The sequence below is a fragment of the Halyomorpha halys genome, unplaced genomic scaffold, assembly GCF_000696795.3.
Source record: "Halyomorpha halys isolate HHAL.00 unplaced genomic scaffold, Hhal_1.1 Scaffold468.1, whole genome shotgun sequence".
In the NCBI taxonomy this organism is placed as follows: Eukaryota; Metazoa; Arthropoda; class Insecta; order Hemiptera; family Pentatomidae; genus Halyomorpha; species Halyomorpha halys.
In genome coordinates, this window is record NW_027114236.1 from 537,975 (window position 1) to 551,790 (window position 13,816).

At 34.2% G+C, this 13,816-nt stretch overlaps 1 protein-coding gene across 3 annotated transcripts in view; it reads left to right on the forward strand.

The window, feature by feature from the left end:
- LOC106683122 (UDP-glucose 4-epimerase) overlaps nt 1-13,209 on the forward strand; it is a 29,196-nt gene extending 15,987 nt beyond the window's left edge. For all 3 annotated transcript variants that reach the window (XM_014424381.3, XM_014424383.3, XM_014424382.2), the window contains 5 exons: nt 901-1,077; nt 1,148-1,328; nt 5,907-6,040; nt 12,281-12,431; nt 12,874-13,209. In XM_014424381.3, the coding sequence (XP_014279867.1) occupies nt 901-1,077; nt 1,148-1,328; nt 5,907-6,040; nt 12,281-12,431; nt 12,874-12,968 (738 nt within the window). In that variant the 3' untranslated portion in view covers nt 12,969-13,209. The remainder of the gene's footprint in view (nt 1-900; nt 1,078-1,147; nt 1,329-5,906; nt 6,041-12,280; nt 12,432-12,873) is intronic.
- The last annotated feature ends 607 nt before the right edge of the window (nt 13,210-13,816 follow it).

The window sequence follows — 13,816 nt, forward strand, 5'->3', positions numbered from 1 at the left end:
TACTTATATGTTGGCCATTGATATAAATTCTCAATGTATTGGTCAACTATTAATGTTTTATTTCTGTATACATACAAAGGATTATGGGGTTTGAGAAACAGCCGTAATGTGATAAAAATTATATACAAAATGATTTAGAAATTCTTCATAATATGTTTCAAGTAATTGGGAATTAACATGTCAGGATAATAAGGAATCAGTCATGGTATTAAGGATGGAATACCTAGGAAAGGTTTACTATGAAGTTGGAGATAGTAAAACTTTAATATAGATAACTTTAGCTGTCTTTATTACTCTGGCATTCCATCAATTTGCAAGTCATTTTTCTGTGAATATTGTTTCATATTATCAACTTATCAAATCAAATATTTTTCTTTACCAATTTAAATATAAAATTAAAGTAATAAAACTACTATTGAACAAGTTCTATTTATTACAAATTTCAACTTGAAATTGAATTGTTAAACCTTATGTCCATCTAAAAATAAACTGTATGTATGTATTAAGTAGGTACATAAATACATAATGTAATTGGGATTTTTATGTTTAATACTTAGTGCTGTTTAATTCCTTGAGTTGGAATCTAAAAAAGGTCAATGGACTTGGGACCTTTACTACTCAAAGTTGTTTTTTTTTAAAACTTATTTCCTAGAATATCCATTACCTGAAAAACTCATAATTACAATTTTTCAATCTACCTCAGGAGATTCACATACTTTTTTTGTAATGTCCTCTGAGATGTATGAGACTACTCAAAGTGTGTATTTTAATTGAAACAGATATGTTAAGAATGGTCATAACCAGACTTCCTGGAATGAAGTTACTTAACTTACTAGAAAGCAGATTAGCTGTAAAAGCTTACCTCAAGGCACATAATCAAATTTTATCTTTTGTTTTTAGGTAATGAACAAAGCAGGGTGTCATCGTCTTATTTATTCTTCTTCCGCTACAGTGTATGGAGACCCTACCAGTCTTCCTTTAGTCGAAGGATCGCCTACTGGTTCTGTCACTAATCCATATGGGGGAACTAAACACACTACTGAAATGATTATGTCTAATTTGTGTACTTCTGATGATGTGAGTTTCTGATTAAATAAATTACGAAAAAATATTTGTAAATAGGTTAACTATGATGTTTATTTAATAGAGGTGGAAGATAGTTTCATTAAGATACTTTAATCCGGTTGGTGCCCATGAAAGCGGTCGGATGGGAGAAGATCCCAATGGAATTCCAAATAATCTCATGCCTTATATTGCTCAGGTAGCTGTTGGTAAATTAAAGGAACTCAGTGTTTATGGTAATGATTATAGTACCAGGGATGGAACTGGTGAGTACATTAATATGTAATTTATTTTATTTCTCAATGAGGTATTAATAGTGACTGTAGATTGATATGAGGAGAAGATGGTTGTGGGTTCAGTTTGCAAAGATACACAAATATACAAAACTTATTTTTTAAGTCGAAACATCAGCACTAATAAATAAGTTTTGTTTATTTGCATATCTATGGTGATCGCACCCCCGACCATCTTCTCCTCATATTTTATTTCTCATTTATTTTCTTTAGAGAGTTATCCAGAAAAATGGTAACTAATGATATTTACTTTTTTAAAAAAACTTTATTTTTGTTTTTACTTACCTATGGAATATATAGTAATGGGAAATATTGTAATCATGTAAAATTTTAAAGTCGAGTTTAATGAGAAATACATGTTTTAAGTTCCATAACCAAGTCTCACAAAATGGTGTGCATGTGTACCTTCTAAACAAAAAATAAAAAGTTATAAGAAACTTAACATTTACTATAGATAATGATATGCCTCGGATGTTACTGGAACTTTTTTGCTAAAATCTACTAACCATTTTATACAATATCTTATACATTTTTTTTTTTTTTAATTTTCTTGAAACTGGTTCTAATGATTTTGATTGAGCTTGGTACATAAATGTTCTATTGGATTACTTACCATGTAGCACAACAGGCCAGGGTGGACCATGGCTTACCTGACAGCATTGCAACAGTCTTGTCTGGACTGCACCTTTGTTCTCCAATTTGTCATACCAAGCACTGCCAAGTCCTTCTCAACCTCCTGGATCCAACATCTCCGAGGTTGTCTTCATGTGCCATAGAATGTACCATCCACAATCTTTTTTGGCATTCTACCATACTCTATTATTTTTTACATGGCCCAGCCATTCAATGTTTCTATCTTGTATATTATTGAATGATCTTTAATATCAGATAGGTCTTATCCTCATTAAAACTGTCAGTCTGGGCTTTCATATCAATTTTGCTAATAATTTTCTTTTAAAGTACTTATAATTTTGTTAGTTTGACATTATTTGCCATCTTTCATTATTAGTTGTAATGCAAAATGGACTAATATGTACTATGAAATAATTTGATATTTAACTGTCTGGAAAAACTGTTTTTATCCAACTGGCTAAGACAAGAGACCTCCCAAATCAGAAACACTCAAGAGCACCTGATCTCTTCTGATTCTATAACATAACATTAAAATGTACTTGGCTTTGTTAGTTTTTACTAAACTGTTTTATTCTAAGTATTAACAAAGTCGATATTCATTTTTTGCCCCTCCTGAAATCTTGGTTGAAAAAAAAATCCTCAAAAGATAAATAAATCTAACCCAAGTCAGAAAATTTATTTTTTTGATTTTTATAAAAATTTGTATTTAATAGTTTTGAAATAACACTAATAATAAATCTGACTGGCTTTTTCCTACTTTTTTTTTAACCTTACTCTATTGAAAGCATCTTTTGGTGTTTGTTTGAATTTAATCTCATTTAATGTGATTAGAAATCTATTTTTCTTATTATAAACATATATATATTTTATATATATAGTAAAAGCAGTTTTTTTCAGAACAAGTCATACTAGAGCTGTGAATCCAATAAAAATACATTTGTCTACAAATTTAATTATCTTTTAGTTATTATTTTCCAAGATGTGTGATATTAAGTTAATCATGTTGGGTCTGATTTCTTAATAGTTGTTCATTTAGTTTCCTTTTTTATCTTTATAAGATATGTAGAGCTTAGGTCCGTACCAGTGTAGTTTTTGGTAAAGACGATCCACAACTGACCAAATATTCTGCTTATACATCATGCTTGAGAAAGGACGAGAATACGGGATTAAAACACACCACCTATGTGTTTGTACAAGGCAATGAGAGAATTCAACATCCCTGAGAAGTTAATTAGAATGGTTAAACTAACCATGAGAGAGGTGAGATGCATGGTGCAGATTGGGGGAACAAGATCTGATGAATTTGTCTCAGAAAGAAGACTAAGGCAGGGGGATGCATTGGCCTCCCTCCTCTTTGATTTAGCTCTTGGAAAGGCCATTAAAGAATCAGGAATACAAGTGGGCGGAACAATACAGCTTCTTGCTTACATTGACATTGCTGGATGCTCTTTCCAAGGAGTCTCTGATGGATTTATAAAATTAGCTGAAGCAGCAAGAAAAATGGGGCTTGAAGTGAATGCAGAAAATACCAAATACATGGTCACAGAATTTAGTTAGCTTCGAAGGGGTTTCCTCGGCAAAAGGGAGGTGATGAGAAAAACTAAAATAATGGTCTACAAATCGACGTTCCTCGCTTTCTTACTGTTCTGAATCGTGGACCCTCACCTCGAAATACAAGAGCCAGATCCAATTCATAGAGATGTGTTACCTTTGAAGGTGGAAGGAAGGACCAAAGTCTCAAACTCGGAGTCAAACCGGCTGAGAGCATCCTAGGGGGGCACATGCTAAGATGGTTCGGACACCTTTTTTGGATGGACTGCCTGAAAGACATATGAGACTCGCGTGGAGGGAATAAGGCCAAGAGGAAGACCACGCATTTCCTGGGAGGAGAGCATTAAGGAGGCGTTCAGGAGGCGAGATAGAGACTGGAGTAGGAGAAGGGAGATAGTCTAAGAGCGAGATATCTGGTCCAGACTCAGCAAATTGTAACCCCATACTTCACAAGCGGTAAAGGGGATAAAGTGATTATGAATGAATGAATGAACATGGTTATAGAAGAAATCCTAAGGCCCGGTGAAGAAATCAGGATCGGAGAATATACTTTTGGAAAAGTCCCTGAGTTTGTGTATCTTGGATCGCCTATAACCCAAGACAATATTGTGGACTCCAAAATTAAACAAAGAGTCCTATGTGCCAACCGCTGTTATTATAGCATCAGTCCCTATTTTAGAAGCTGTGCCTTGTCTAAGGACATCAAAATTTATTTGTATAAAACAATTATTCGGCCAATTCTTCTGTATGGCTTGGAAAACATGGACTATCTCCAAAGCTGGTGAGCATAACTGATTGGTCTTGGAGAAGAAGATTCTCCGTAAGATATTTGAAGCTGTCAAGGTTAATCAGATATGGAGACATCGAACAAACCAGGAGCTCAAAGATTTATATAAGGAACCAGATGTTATCCAGTTTGTGAGGCTCAGTAGATTGAGGTGGGCTGGGCATGTTGCTCAGATGGCCGAGAGTGATCTGCCAAGAAAAGTAGTGGCTGAGGTAATACAAGGAACAAGACACTGAGGAAGACCTCGCCTTTGATGGAGTGATGGTGTGAGTGGTGATGCCAGGACCATGATGGGAGTGAGGAACTGGATGGCAGCCGCACAAGATTGTAATGATTGGTGGAGGCTGGTGCAGGAGGCCAGGACTCAACATCGAGTTTTAGTGCCAAATTATTATTAATTATAATAATAATAATAGATATGTCAAAAATGCCTAAAATTGGTTGTTCCAAGTCTCTTTAATCTTTCTTTATATGAAAGATAACGAATGGCTCCATAGGAATCTGTCTCTATCCTTTTGATTATGCCCTCTTCTGCCCAGATATGAAATACCTTTCTGGGATGTTTCAATTTTCTGGTTGTTGGATATAACCTTGAAGCACTAGGATTATAATTAATTTCAAGGTGAAGTCATTCCTGTTTTCAAGAAGACTTAACAATATAATTCTGATTTTTCATCTTCCACAACCAAAGTTTCAAGTTTCCATAAATTAGGAAAACTTTTAGAATGAATCATAGAAAATAATATCCTGGAAGCCTTGTTAGAAAATCCCTTGTAAATCTAACTTTCTAATTAACTTTTAACTTATAATGTGGGTAATTTGGATCTCTTAGTGGACCTAGATGTCCTTGTGGCTCATCAAACTCACGTTATCTCCTAAATTCTGAATTGATAGAATTTAGTTTATTATACTACTGACCATCGTGCGATCTAACTTATATTTTTGGACTTTTTCTATTCTATTACCACTTGAAAACCTTCAATTAATCTATTCTCTGTCTGTATATGTCTTGTTTATAAGAGTAACTCTTCACTTTACAGCCACTAATTCTGGATTGTATATCTTCATTTCTGCCTTCATTATATTTGAGAGAGCTTTAAACAACCTCCTAAACTAAATTTGTGTCCTTTTGAATAATTTTAATTTATAAAGAGTCCTGTCATAGTCGCCACAAAATGTTGTAATCTGATATATGCTTGTTATAACCAAATAAACACATAAAACTCTCTCTTTATCATAATAACTTATTAAAAAGTTTTAATCACAACTTTAAGAATTATGTGGGGTTCACAGCTTCGCTTGCTTATTTTTGAATAACTGACTTTTACAAAAATATGTTATCTTAACCTATCAAGCAAGCTTACCCTTCAACTTTCCTCATGTTTAATGTTATTTGTATGTACATCTAGATGAATTAAAATGTACCAAACAAAGTAAATTTGATAATTAAAATGTTAATCATAAATTATATTAAACTGTTAACTACTTTTAATACCTGTCTTGTTCTCAGAAATTTTACGAAGTCTTGAATCTTTTCTGATATCTGTTATTTTCTTTGGTAATTTTTACAATGTTTATAGGTGTCCGTGATTATATCCATATTCAGGACTTGGCTGATGGGCATGTAAAGGCTCTGGGGAAAATTTTTGAGATAAATTTTAATGGTTATAAAGTCTACAACCTTGGAACTGGCCAAGGACATACAGTTCTTGAGGTATGTACCTAAACTTAACATATAAAGGACCACAGCGAGCAAAAATGCTCATTGAATGACTTTCCTAGGGTTGCATTATCAGTATATGAATCCACTACTGAAATCTGCAAACAAACTTGTTTTAGAAAGTTTTGCACTGTTAACGGATGAAATTACTAGTTTATAATGACAGCTTTAGTTTCAGTTACTTTTCTTTTTACTGTTATAATATTCCTGTGAATATTTTTTCATAGTTATTTTTAAATACTGGTTTAGTAATAACCTTACATTACTATCTTCTGTCCATTGTCTGACATTATCTTTTGTTGTGGCAATCCTTAGCAGGCACCAAGCCATGGGCAGAACCACAGTCCAGTTTTAATTAATTAATTGGTACCTCAGGAAGTAGATCTAAACACACAAATAATATTTAATTTTTTTAGTTGTGATTGTTTTAAACAAGTCAACGTACTAGGTAAGTCCAAGGTGTGTAGTCATTGATTTTGATCAAACTTTTTTTATTAAATCTAGATAGAATAAAAATTAACTCAGTCATAGATGTAACCATAGCCATTCGTCGGGTAGGTCCGATGATTAAGAATTGGCACATCTCGGATGAAGAGTCATGCTCAGATCATCGGTATATTAGATATTATTTAACAACATGTGACATGACCAAGTCGGCGTACAGGAATCCAAAGTGACGAACTGGGACACCTACTGTACCCCACTCGAGGAAGAGGTCAAGAGTTGACCAGGAACAATCAGGAACACCTGACAGCTTGAATGCCTTAACACGTCCCTAATGGACGCGATCATAAGATCCTACACTGATAATAACAGGATATGCAGGATCCAAACCAATAGGAATACAACCTGGTGGAATGAGGAATTGGCCAGGCTGAGAGGACTCACGAGGAGACTCTTCAATACAGCGAAAAGAACAGGCTGTTGGTACACCTACAAGAGTGCACTAACTGACTACAATAGGGCTGTTAGGAAGGCCAAAAGAGGGGCATGGATGAGATTTTGCAATGATGTTAATGATGCTCCCTCCACGTTCAGAATTAATAGGATTCTATCCAGGGACTCTGAAAGGGGAGTGCTGGGTGCTGTTGAGGTGGAAGGGGGTTCACCAACTCTGAGGTGGGAACCATGGAGGCTCTGGCACGCTCACACTTCCCTGGGTGTGTACTGATAGAAGAAAAGGACACAACCCCCACTAAAGAGAGCTACACTTGCATTAGAGATAAGTGGGTTGAGGCAAATAGGATTGTCAACTCTGGCAAGGTTGAGTGGGCGATTAAATCCTTCTCGCCCTTTAAAGCAGCCGGCACGGATGGAATTTTTGCGGCCCTATTACAAAAATGCCTAACGCTCTTGAAGCCATATCTCTTAGCTTTGCTCAGGGGGGGTTTGGCACTGAATCACATTCCATGTAGCTGGAGAGTGTCGAAGGTGTGTTATATACCCAAACCAGGGAAAGCTTATGACAACCCCAAGGCGTACAGACCTATCTGTCTGACATCCTTCTTAATGAAGACACTTGAGAATTTTCTGGACATACATATTAGGGAGACTACGGTGGTAGAGAGACCAATACACAGCACTCAATTTGCCTATCAATCAGGGAAATCCTGTGAGGATGCTTTACACCATTTAGTATCTAGGATTGAAAAGAGTTTGGCCTATAAGGAGCTTATAGGCTGGTGTCTTCATTGACATTGAAGGCGCCTTAGATCGTACTGCTTACAGAACCATGGCGAGAGTCATGGACATGAAAATGGTGGGACAGTTTTCTTTCAACTGGATCAACGCGATGTTGGAAGGAAGATTGCTCAAGTTGGAGCTAGGACACACTAAGATGTGGATGAAGCCCGCTAGTGGCTGTCCGCAGGGTGGAGTGCTATCTCCTTTCCTGTGGTGTATGGTGGTGGACACCTTACTTGTCAGATCCAATAAGGCAGGGTTCTACACGCAGGAATATGCTGATGATATCACTGTGCTGATAGGAGGCAAATTCCCGGGAACTATCTCAGGACTGCTTCAAACATCAGTAGACCTTATAAATGGATGGTGCCAGGAATATGGTCTGAGCATCAATCCTCAAAACGTCAGTCTTTGTGTCTTCACTAACAGACGGAATATTGCAATCAGGTCGCCGTTCGTTAACGGTGAACGATTGGGATTCTGCAGTGAAGTCAAACATCTTGGCGTTACTCTGGATAGTAAACTGAAGTGGCAACTCCATGTTGAAAGGACCATGAGGTATGAAGGGACTGAGGTGTCTCTGGGCATGTAAAGGAGCCGTAGGCAAATCCTGGGGCAGTGATAAGACCAATTGTTCTATATGCTGCCATTGTATGGTGGCACAAGGCTACTACCAGGAAATCCCAAACTTGGTTCGGGAAACTTCAGAGACTGGCGTGTCTCATAATAACAGGAGGCATAAGCACTACTCCTTCTGTAGCAATGGAGATTCTTTTGAACATTAAACCTCTACATATAGAGATTGAAGCTCAAGCCCTTAGCTCTGCATATAGCCTTATGAAACTAGGAACTAACTACCATTTCTTAACTTATGAGGGACATGGCAGACTGTTCAGGAGGATCAATGAAGACGGGATTCTGGCTATGCATTCTGATCATCAGGAGAAGAAATACAAGAACACTTACTATAGTGTAAGGGTTGAAGGGTCAACCCCACACTAGCTGTGTAATGGGATAAACTGTTACACAGACGGATCCTTAATGATAATAAAATACAAAAAAAAAAAAAAACATGTCCTACCATTTTATCCAATGGGCCCGAGGACCTAAAAAAAAAAAATAATAAAACATACTTACACTCCTTTATTTCATATCTCTAGTTTGGAAGTTGCTCTTCTACTGAAACAGTTGTTTTTCAGAGTAGATTAAAGGTAAAATACCAATGTTAAAACAATTGCACTTAATTCAAATAAATCTAAAACATATGAGGAGATGGTCGGGGAGTTTGGTCAATGATGATACACAGATAAGTAAAACTTATTTATTTGTGCTGACATTTTGACCTGAATTTCAGGCCTTCATTAGGGCTAAAAACAAAAACGAGAAAACATACTTAATTTAGATAAAATAAAAATAAAATAACAAACTTGGAAATACATATAACAATAAATTATGTAGATAGTAAATTATACCAATAGAAGATAAAATATAATACTGTAGAGATAAGAACTATACAAAACAAATAATAAAAAAAGTTATTAGAAATCAGACAGTGCTCATATAAAAAATAAATAAACATAATGAAAGTTGCGGGAGAAAATGTAAATAATTAGTAATTGAAATAAAATGTGTAAGTAATGATTAAAAATATATAAATATTGAAAAACTTGAAATTAATGTAATGAAATGTTGGGGGGAAAAAAAAAATGATATACACTTCCTGACAAAATTATAGGCAGGCCTTCGTTTTTCTGTTAAATATTAATTCTAGTTGATGAATCTTTATAAATATAGTTTAGGTTAAATGATTTTGCAATGACAGACAAAAACCAGTAAATTTATGACAAGTATATTTCTAATTGAAAAAAAAAAATGCATTTAATGGCCTCGACAAAAATATAGGCCATTTTATTTATTTATTTATTACCTTTTGTATTTGTTTCTTTAGTAATGTGTTGAACCGCCATTCCTTTCCAAGACTTCAGTCAGTCATTTTGGAATAGATTTAAAAAGTTTCTTTATTTACTTCGGACAAATATTGGATCAATTTTCTACAATGCAAGATTTCAGTTCTTCTATGGAGTTGAACTGTCTCCCTCAAGCATAAAACTCGAGAACTGTCTCACTCGAGAAAGTTCCTCCTAGCAGTTCTTAATAATGTTTAGGTCTGATGATTGGGCTGGCTAGGGTAAGATGGAAATATTTTTGGCAGCAAACAAATTTTTTACTATGCGAGCTGTGTGGACAGATGCATTGTCTTGCTGAAAGATGAACCATCCTCGAGTCAGCTCTTCTCTTTGAACAATTTGCTCCTGGACGATGTCTACATACTTTTTCGCATTCAATGTAGTTGAACAAAATACTGATTCTGTCTTTGCATAGTATCCTATCCCAGCCCAAACCATAATACTTCCTCCTCCCATTTGACGCTTCCTTAAAAATATTTTTTCTTTTCACAAATCATGAAAATAATATCAATATCCATTAGGGCCATCCAGATTAAACTGCTTTTCATCGCTGAAGATAACTTTCTTCCATCTCTTTCCCCATGTGATGTGTTCCGAAGTAAACTTCTTTCTGTTGGCTTTGTGTGCTTTTGAAAGAGGGGGCTTTGACTTCAGTTTAAGGCCCTTTAAATGATGAGCCTTTTGCAGAAGGTGTTGAACATTCCTGATGTTTGGTTGGACCCCAACTTGTTCACAAATTTCTCTCGCCGTGGCTGAAGAGTTGGAAGCATGACGTAAAATGGCTCGCTGTTCTCGGACTGTTATTGCCATGACCCTACCAGTGCTTTTCTTTTGGCCATAATCATTTCCCAGCCTAAGGAAATTTCTTATGAGATTCCTACTTCTATTTAAAGTTCAAGCGATTTTCAATATTATCCAATTTTGATCGCGCAATGTTTGAATCGCGTCCTTTTCACTCTCAGAAAACACTTTTCCTCTAGGCATTACTTAATCAAATTTAATTAGACTCGCTGATTGAATTAAATAATATAATATTTACTTACACTGTTTCTCCAGCAAGATTCAGATAAGAACTGAGAGGCTGGCCTATACTTTAGTCGCATGTAAATATTTACATTTTAGCTAATCCTTAGGCAAGAAGGATCAAGACTCATTACAGTCATGCTCTTCCAAAAGTCAGTGGGATTAGAACAGTATTTATTTGCTTTGGCTTAAGTATTGCATTATATAATGACAAAAACTAACATAATATATAGGGTGGCCTATAATTTTGTCGAGGAGTGTACATGATACAATGGGTAAGAAAGAAAAGGAAAATTGAAGGCCTAAAATTCTGGTTGAAACGTCAGCACAATTAATTAAGTTTTACTTATTTGGGTATCATTACTTACCACACCATCTTCTCGTATCGTATATATGTATATCTGATTTTGACATTCTTGGATTTATTAGGAAGAGGGGGTATTTCCTTTCCATCTTTTAAAACAGTTGCAGCATTACCTTAAAAGGTAAGCAAGAAAGATATGATTAAAATAAAAATAAAATTTAAGTTTTTTACAGATAAAATTGCAGAGGTTCTAAAACACATAGGAACATCCTAGATAAGGCAAATCTTGTAGTTTGAGATTCTTTACTTACCCTCTAAATTTGGTTTGAAGAAGTGTAAGGGTTTCTGTTCTTGGATGATTATTTGGATCTTTAGAAATATTTCTAGGTTCTAGGCTGGATGATATTTTTTGTTTTAGATTCACCCAAAAATTTGAATACTCATGGAATGTTTTTAAATAACCATCCATACTTCAGAAACCCTTTGGCTTTTTCAAATCAAATTTGGAGGGTCAGTAAAAGTTCCTAAACTAGAAGATTTGCTTTAACTACTAAGGTGTTCCTTCATGTTTTAACACCAACGTTATGTGTAAAAATCCTTAATTTTAATTTAATTTTGTAATCACACTTTTTACGCAGACCTTCTAAGATAATGCAGAAGCTGTTTGATTGAATAGAAGGAAGGTAGTCTCCTCTTTGTAACGAGTCCAAGATTTGCAAAATTTTGAACCACCTCAGAACTGGAAAAAAAAATCATTTTTTGTTTTGTGATGATATTTTTAACATACAGATTTTATGATGAGTTGAGTCAAAATCTATCTTAATTTTTGGTGTAAGCAAATCCATAAGGCTAGTTTACTTAATAATTATAATTTTTTAAAGATTTATTTGACCAAAAAGCAGTTATATTTATGTTTTTCTTTTAATCTTCTCCGAAAAAAAAATGTTTCAGTGAATGAATTATATAGGTATCATTTTCTAAACTAGATAAAGCAGAAACTTTTGTGTTTCTCAAAGAAAAAGGGTGTTTTATTTTTTCTCAGTTCTTATAGGACCCATTGGATGAAACAGTTAAAATTTGTCAATTTTTTCAATGTAGAATCACTAAAAAATTTTTTATCAAAATCGGGACACTGTGCGCTTTTAGTAATAGGCTGTTAATTGAACTTTTCTTGTCATTCCCTCTGTATAATTTTCTTTTTCTGCAAAATTTATTCTTTTCCATTATGTTTTTTTTTAATTTCATATCTTTTAATAGGTGATCAAGGCATTTGAAGAAGCTTCTGGAAAAGTTATCCCTTATACTATTGTTGAAAGAAGATCAGGAGATGTTGCTGAATGTTATTGTAATTGTAAGCTTGCTAATCATGAGCTCCAATGGAAAGCTAAGAAATCTTTGAAAGATATGTGTAAGTTTAAACAAATTAATTAAATAAAACAAAAATGGAAATATTTGCCAAACTAACAATTTATTGTCTATTTAACTATTATTGGTAAATACAAAGTTAGTTTAAGTTATTTATGTATGGAAAGGGAGGGGGGCTATTCTGGAAAATGGTCCTTTTTACCTAATTATTTATATATATTGGCATTAGTGAGAAATTCATTGCTAATTGAACTAATCGATAGTTGACTGTTTTTTATATAAAATTTTTCTTTGAATCATATTTGTCATTATTTAATTTCATCAATATTTTTGTATTGTGTTGTATCAATCTTCCTTCTTGTATCTATATTGTAGCCCAAAACGTCTGCTGGCAGAATAAATAAAAATCCTTTCATTTTTATGTTAACCTTGCCATACCCAACGATAAACAGTCGTTAGTAATAGTGATTACCTGATACTTTTAGGTGGGGACATGTGGAGGTGGCAGCAGATGAATCCCAATGGTTATTCTGGAAGAGATAACAATCAGAGCTTTACTGATCAAGCCAAACAGGTCTAATTTAAAGAGCGACCTAAAAACTAGTTTTGTTAATGAACAGATATAATCTCGCTGTTTTGATAGAGTTCTAATAAAAGGGATGTTTATAGAAAAATTAAAACTGCTACTGTTATAAATATGTATTTACGAGCCTTACATATACATATTCTATGAAGTAAAAATGTAAAATTCTGTTGTATGTTTAATGTTTCTATGAACTTAATTGTTTCACTTATTAACTTAATAAAACTTATTATCATCACATGGGAATTTACTTTGATTATTCATTTTTCAAACCTGTCTCTCAGTTTATATTTATTCATTTAGTATTCTAGTTTATTTTAAATTTATAATCGTAGAGATAACATTGACTTTAGCTATAATCAAAAAGATGGTTGGGATACATTGCTAGTATTTCCATTTACTTATACAAACATCTACACCAACAAAAACACCTATTCCAGTAGAATTAAGGCTGGATACAGGCTGATAAGTCTTTTAAATCAGTGTATTGCAAGTTTTCTGAACCACCTGGGCGTATGTTGATTTGTAATCCAGGAAGAGGAGCTATACTCTTTCAATATGCCTATATCAACTGCAAAGTAGTAAAATTTTGTGGCATCAATGTAACCTCGGTGAATAGAGCCTTCACATACAAGTAACCCACCTGAATGAATGAAAAAATAATTGTATTCTTGGACATATGTCCCCTAAGAATAAATAAATTGTTCACAGATTAAGATTAATTGTCTGGCAGACATTCAAAAAGTTTCAGTTTACATGTTGAAATAAAATAAAAACCTTAGGTTAAATTATAATTTATTATAGTAATCAATAATGGCTGTACACATAGCTCACAATGATGCGGA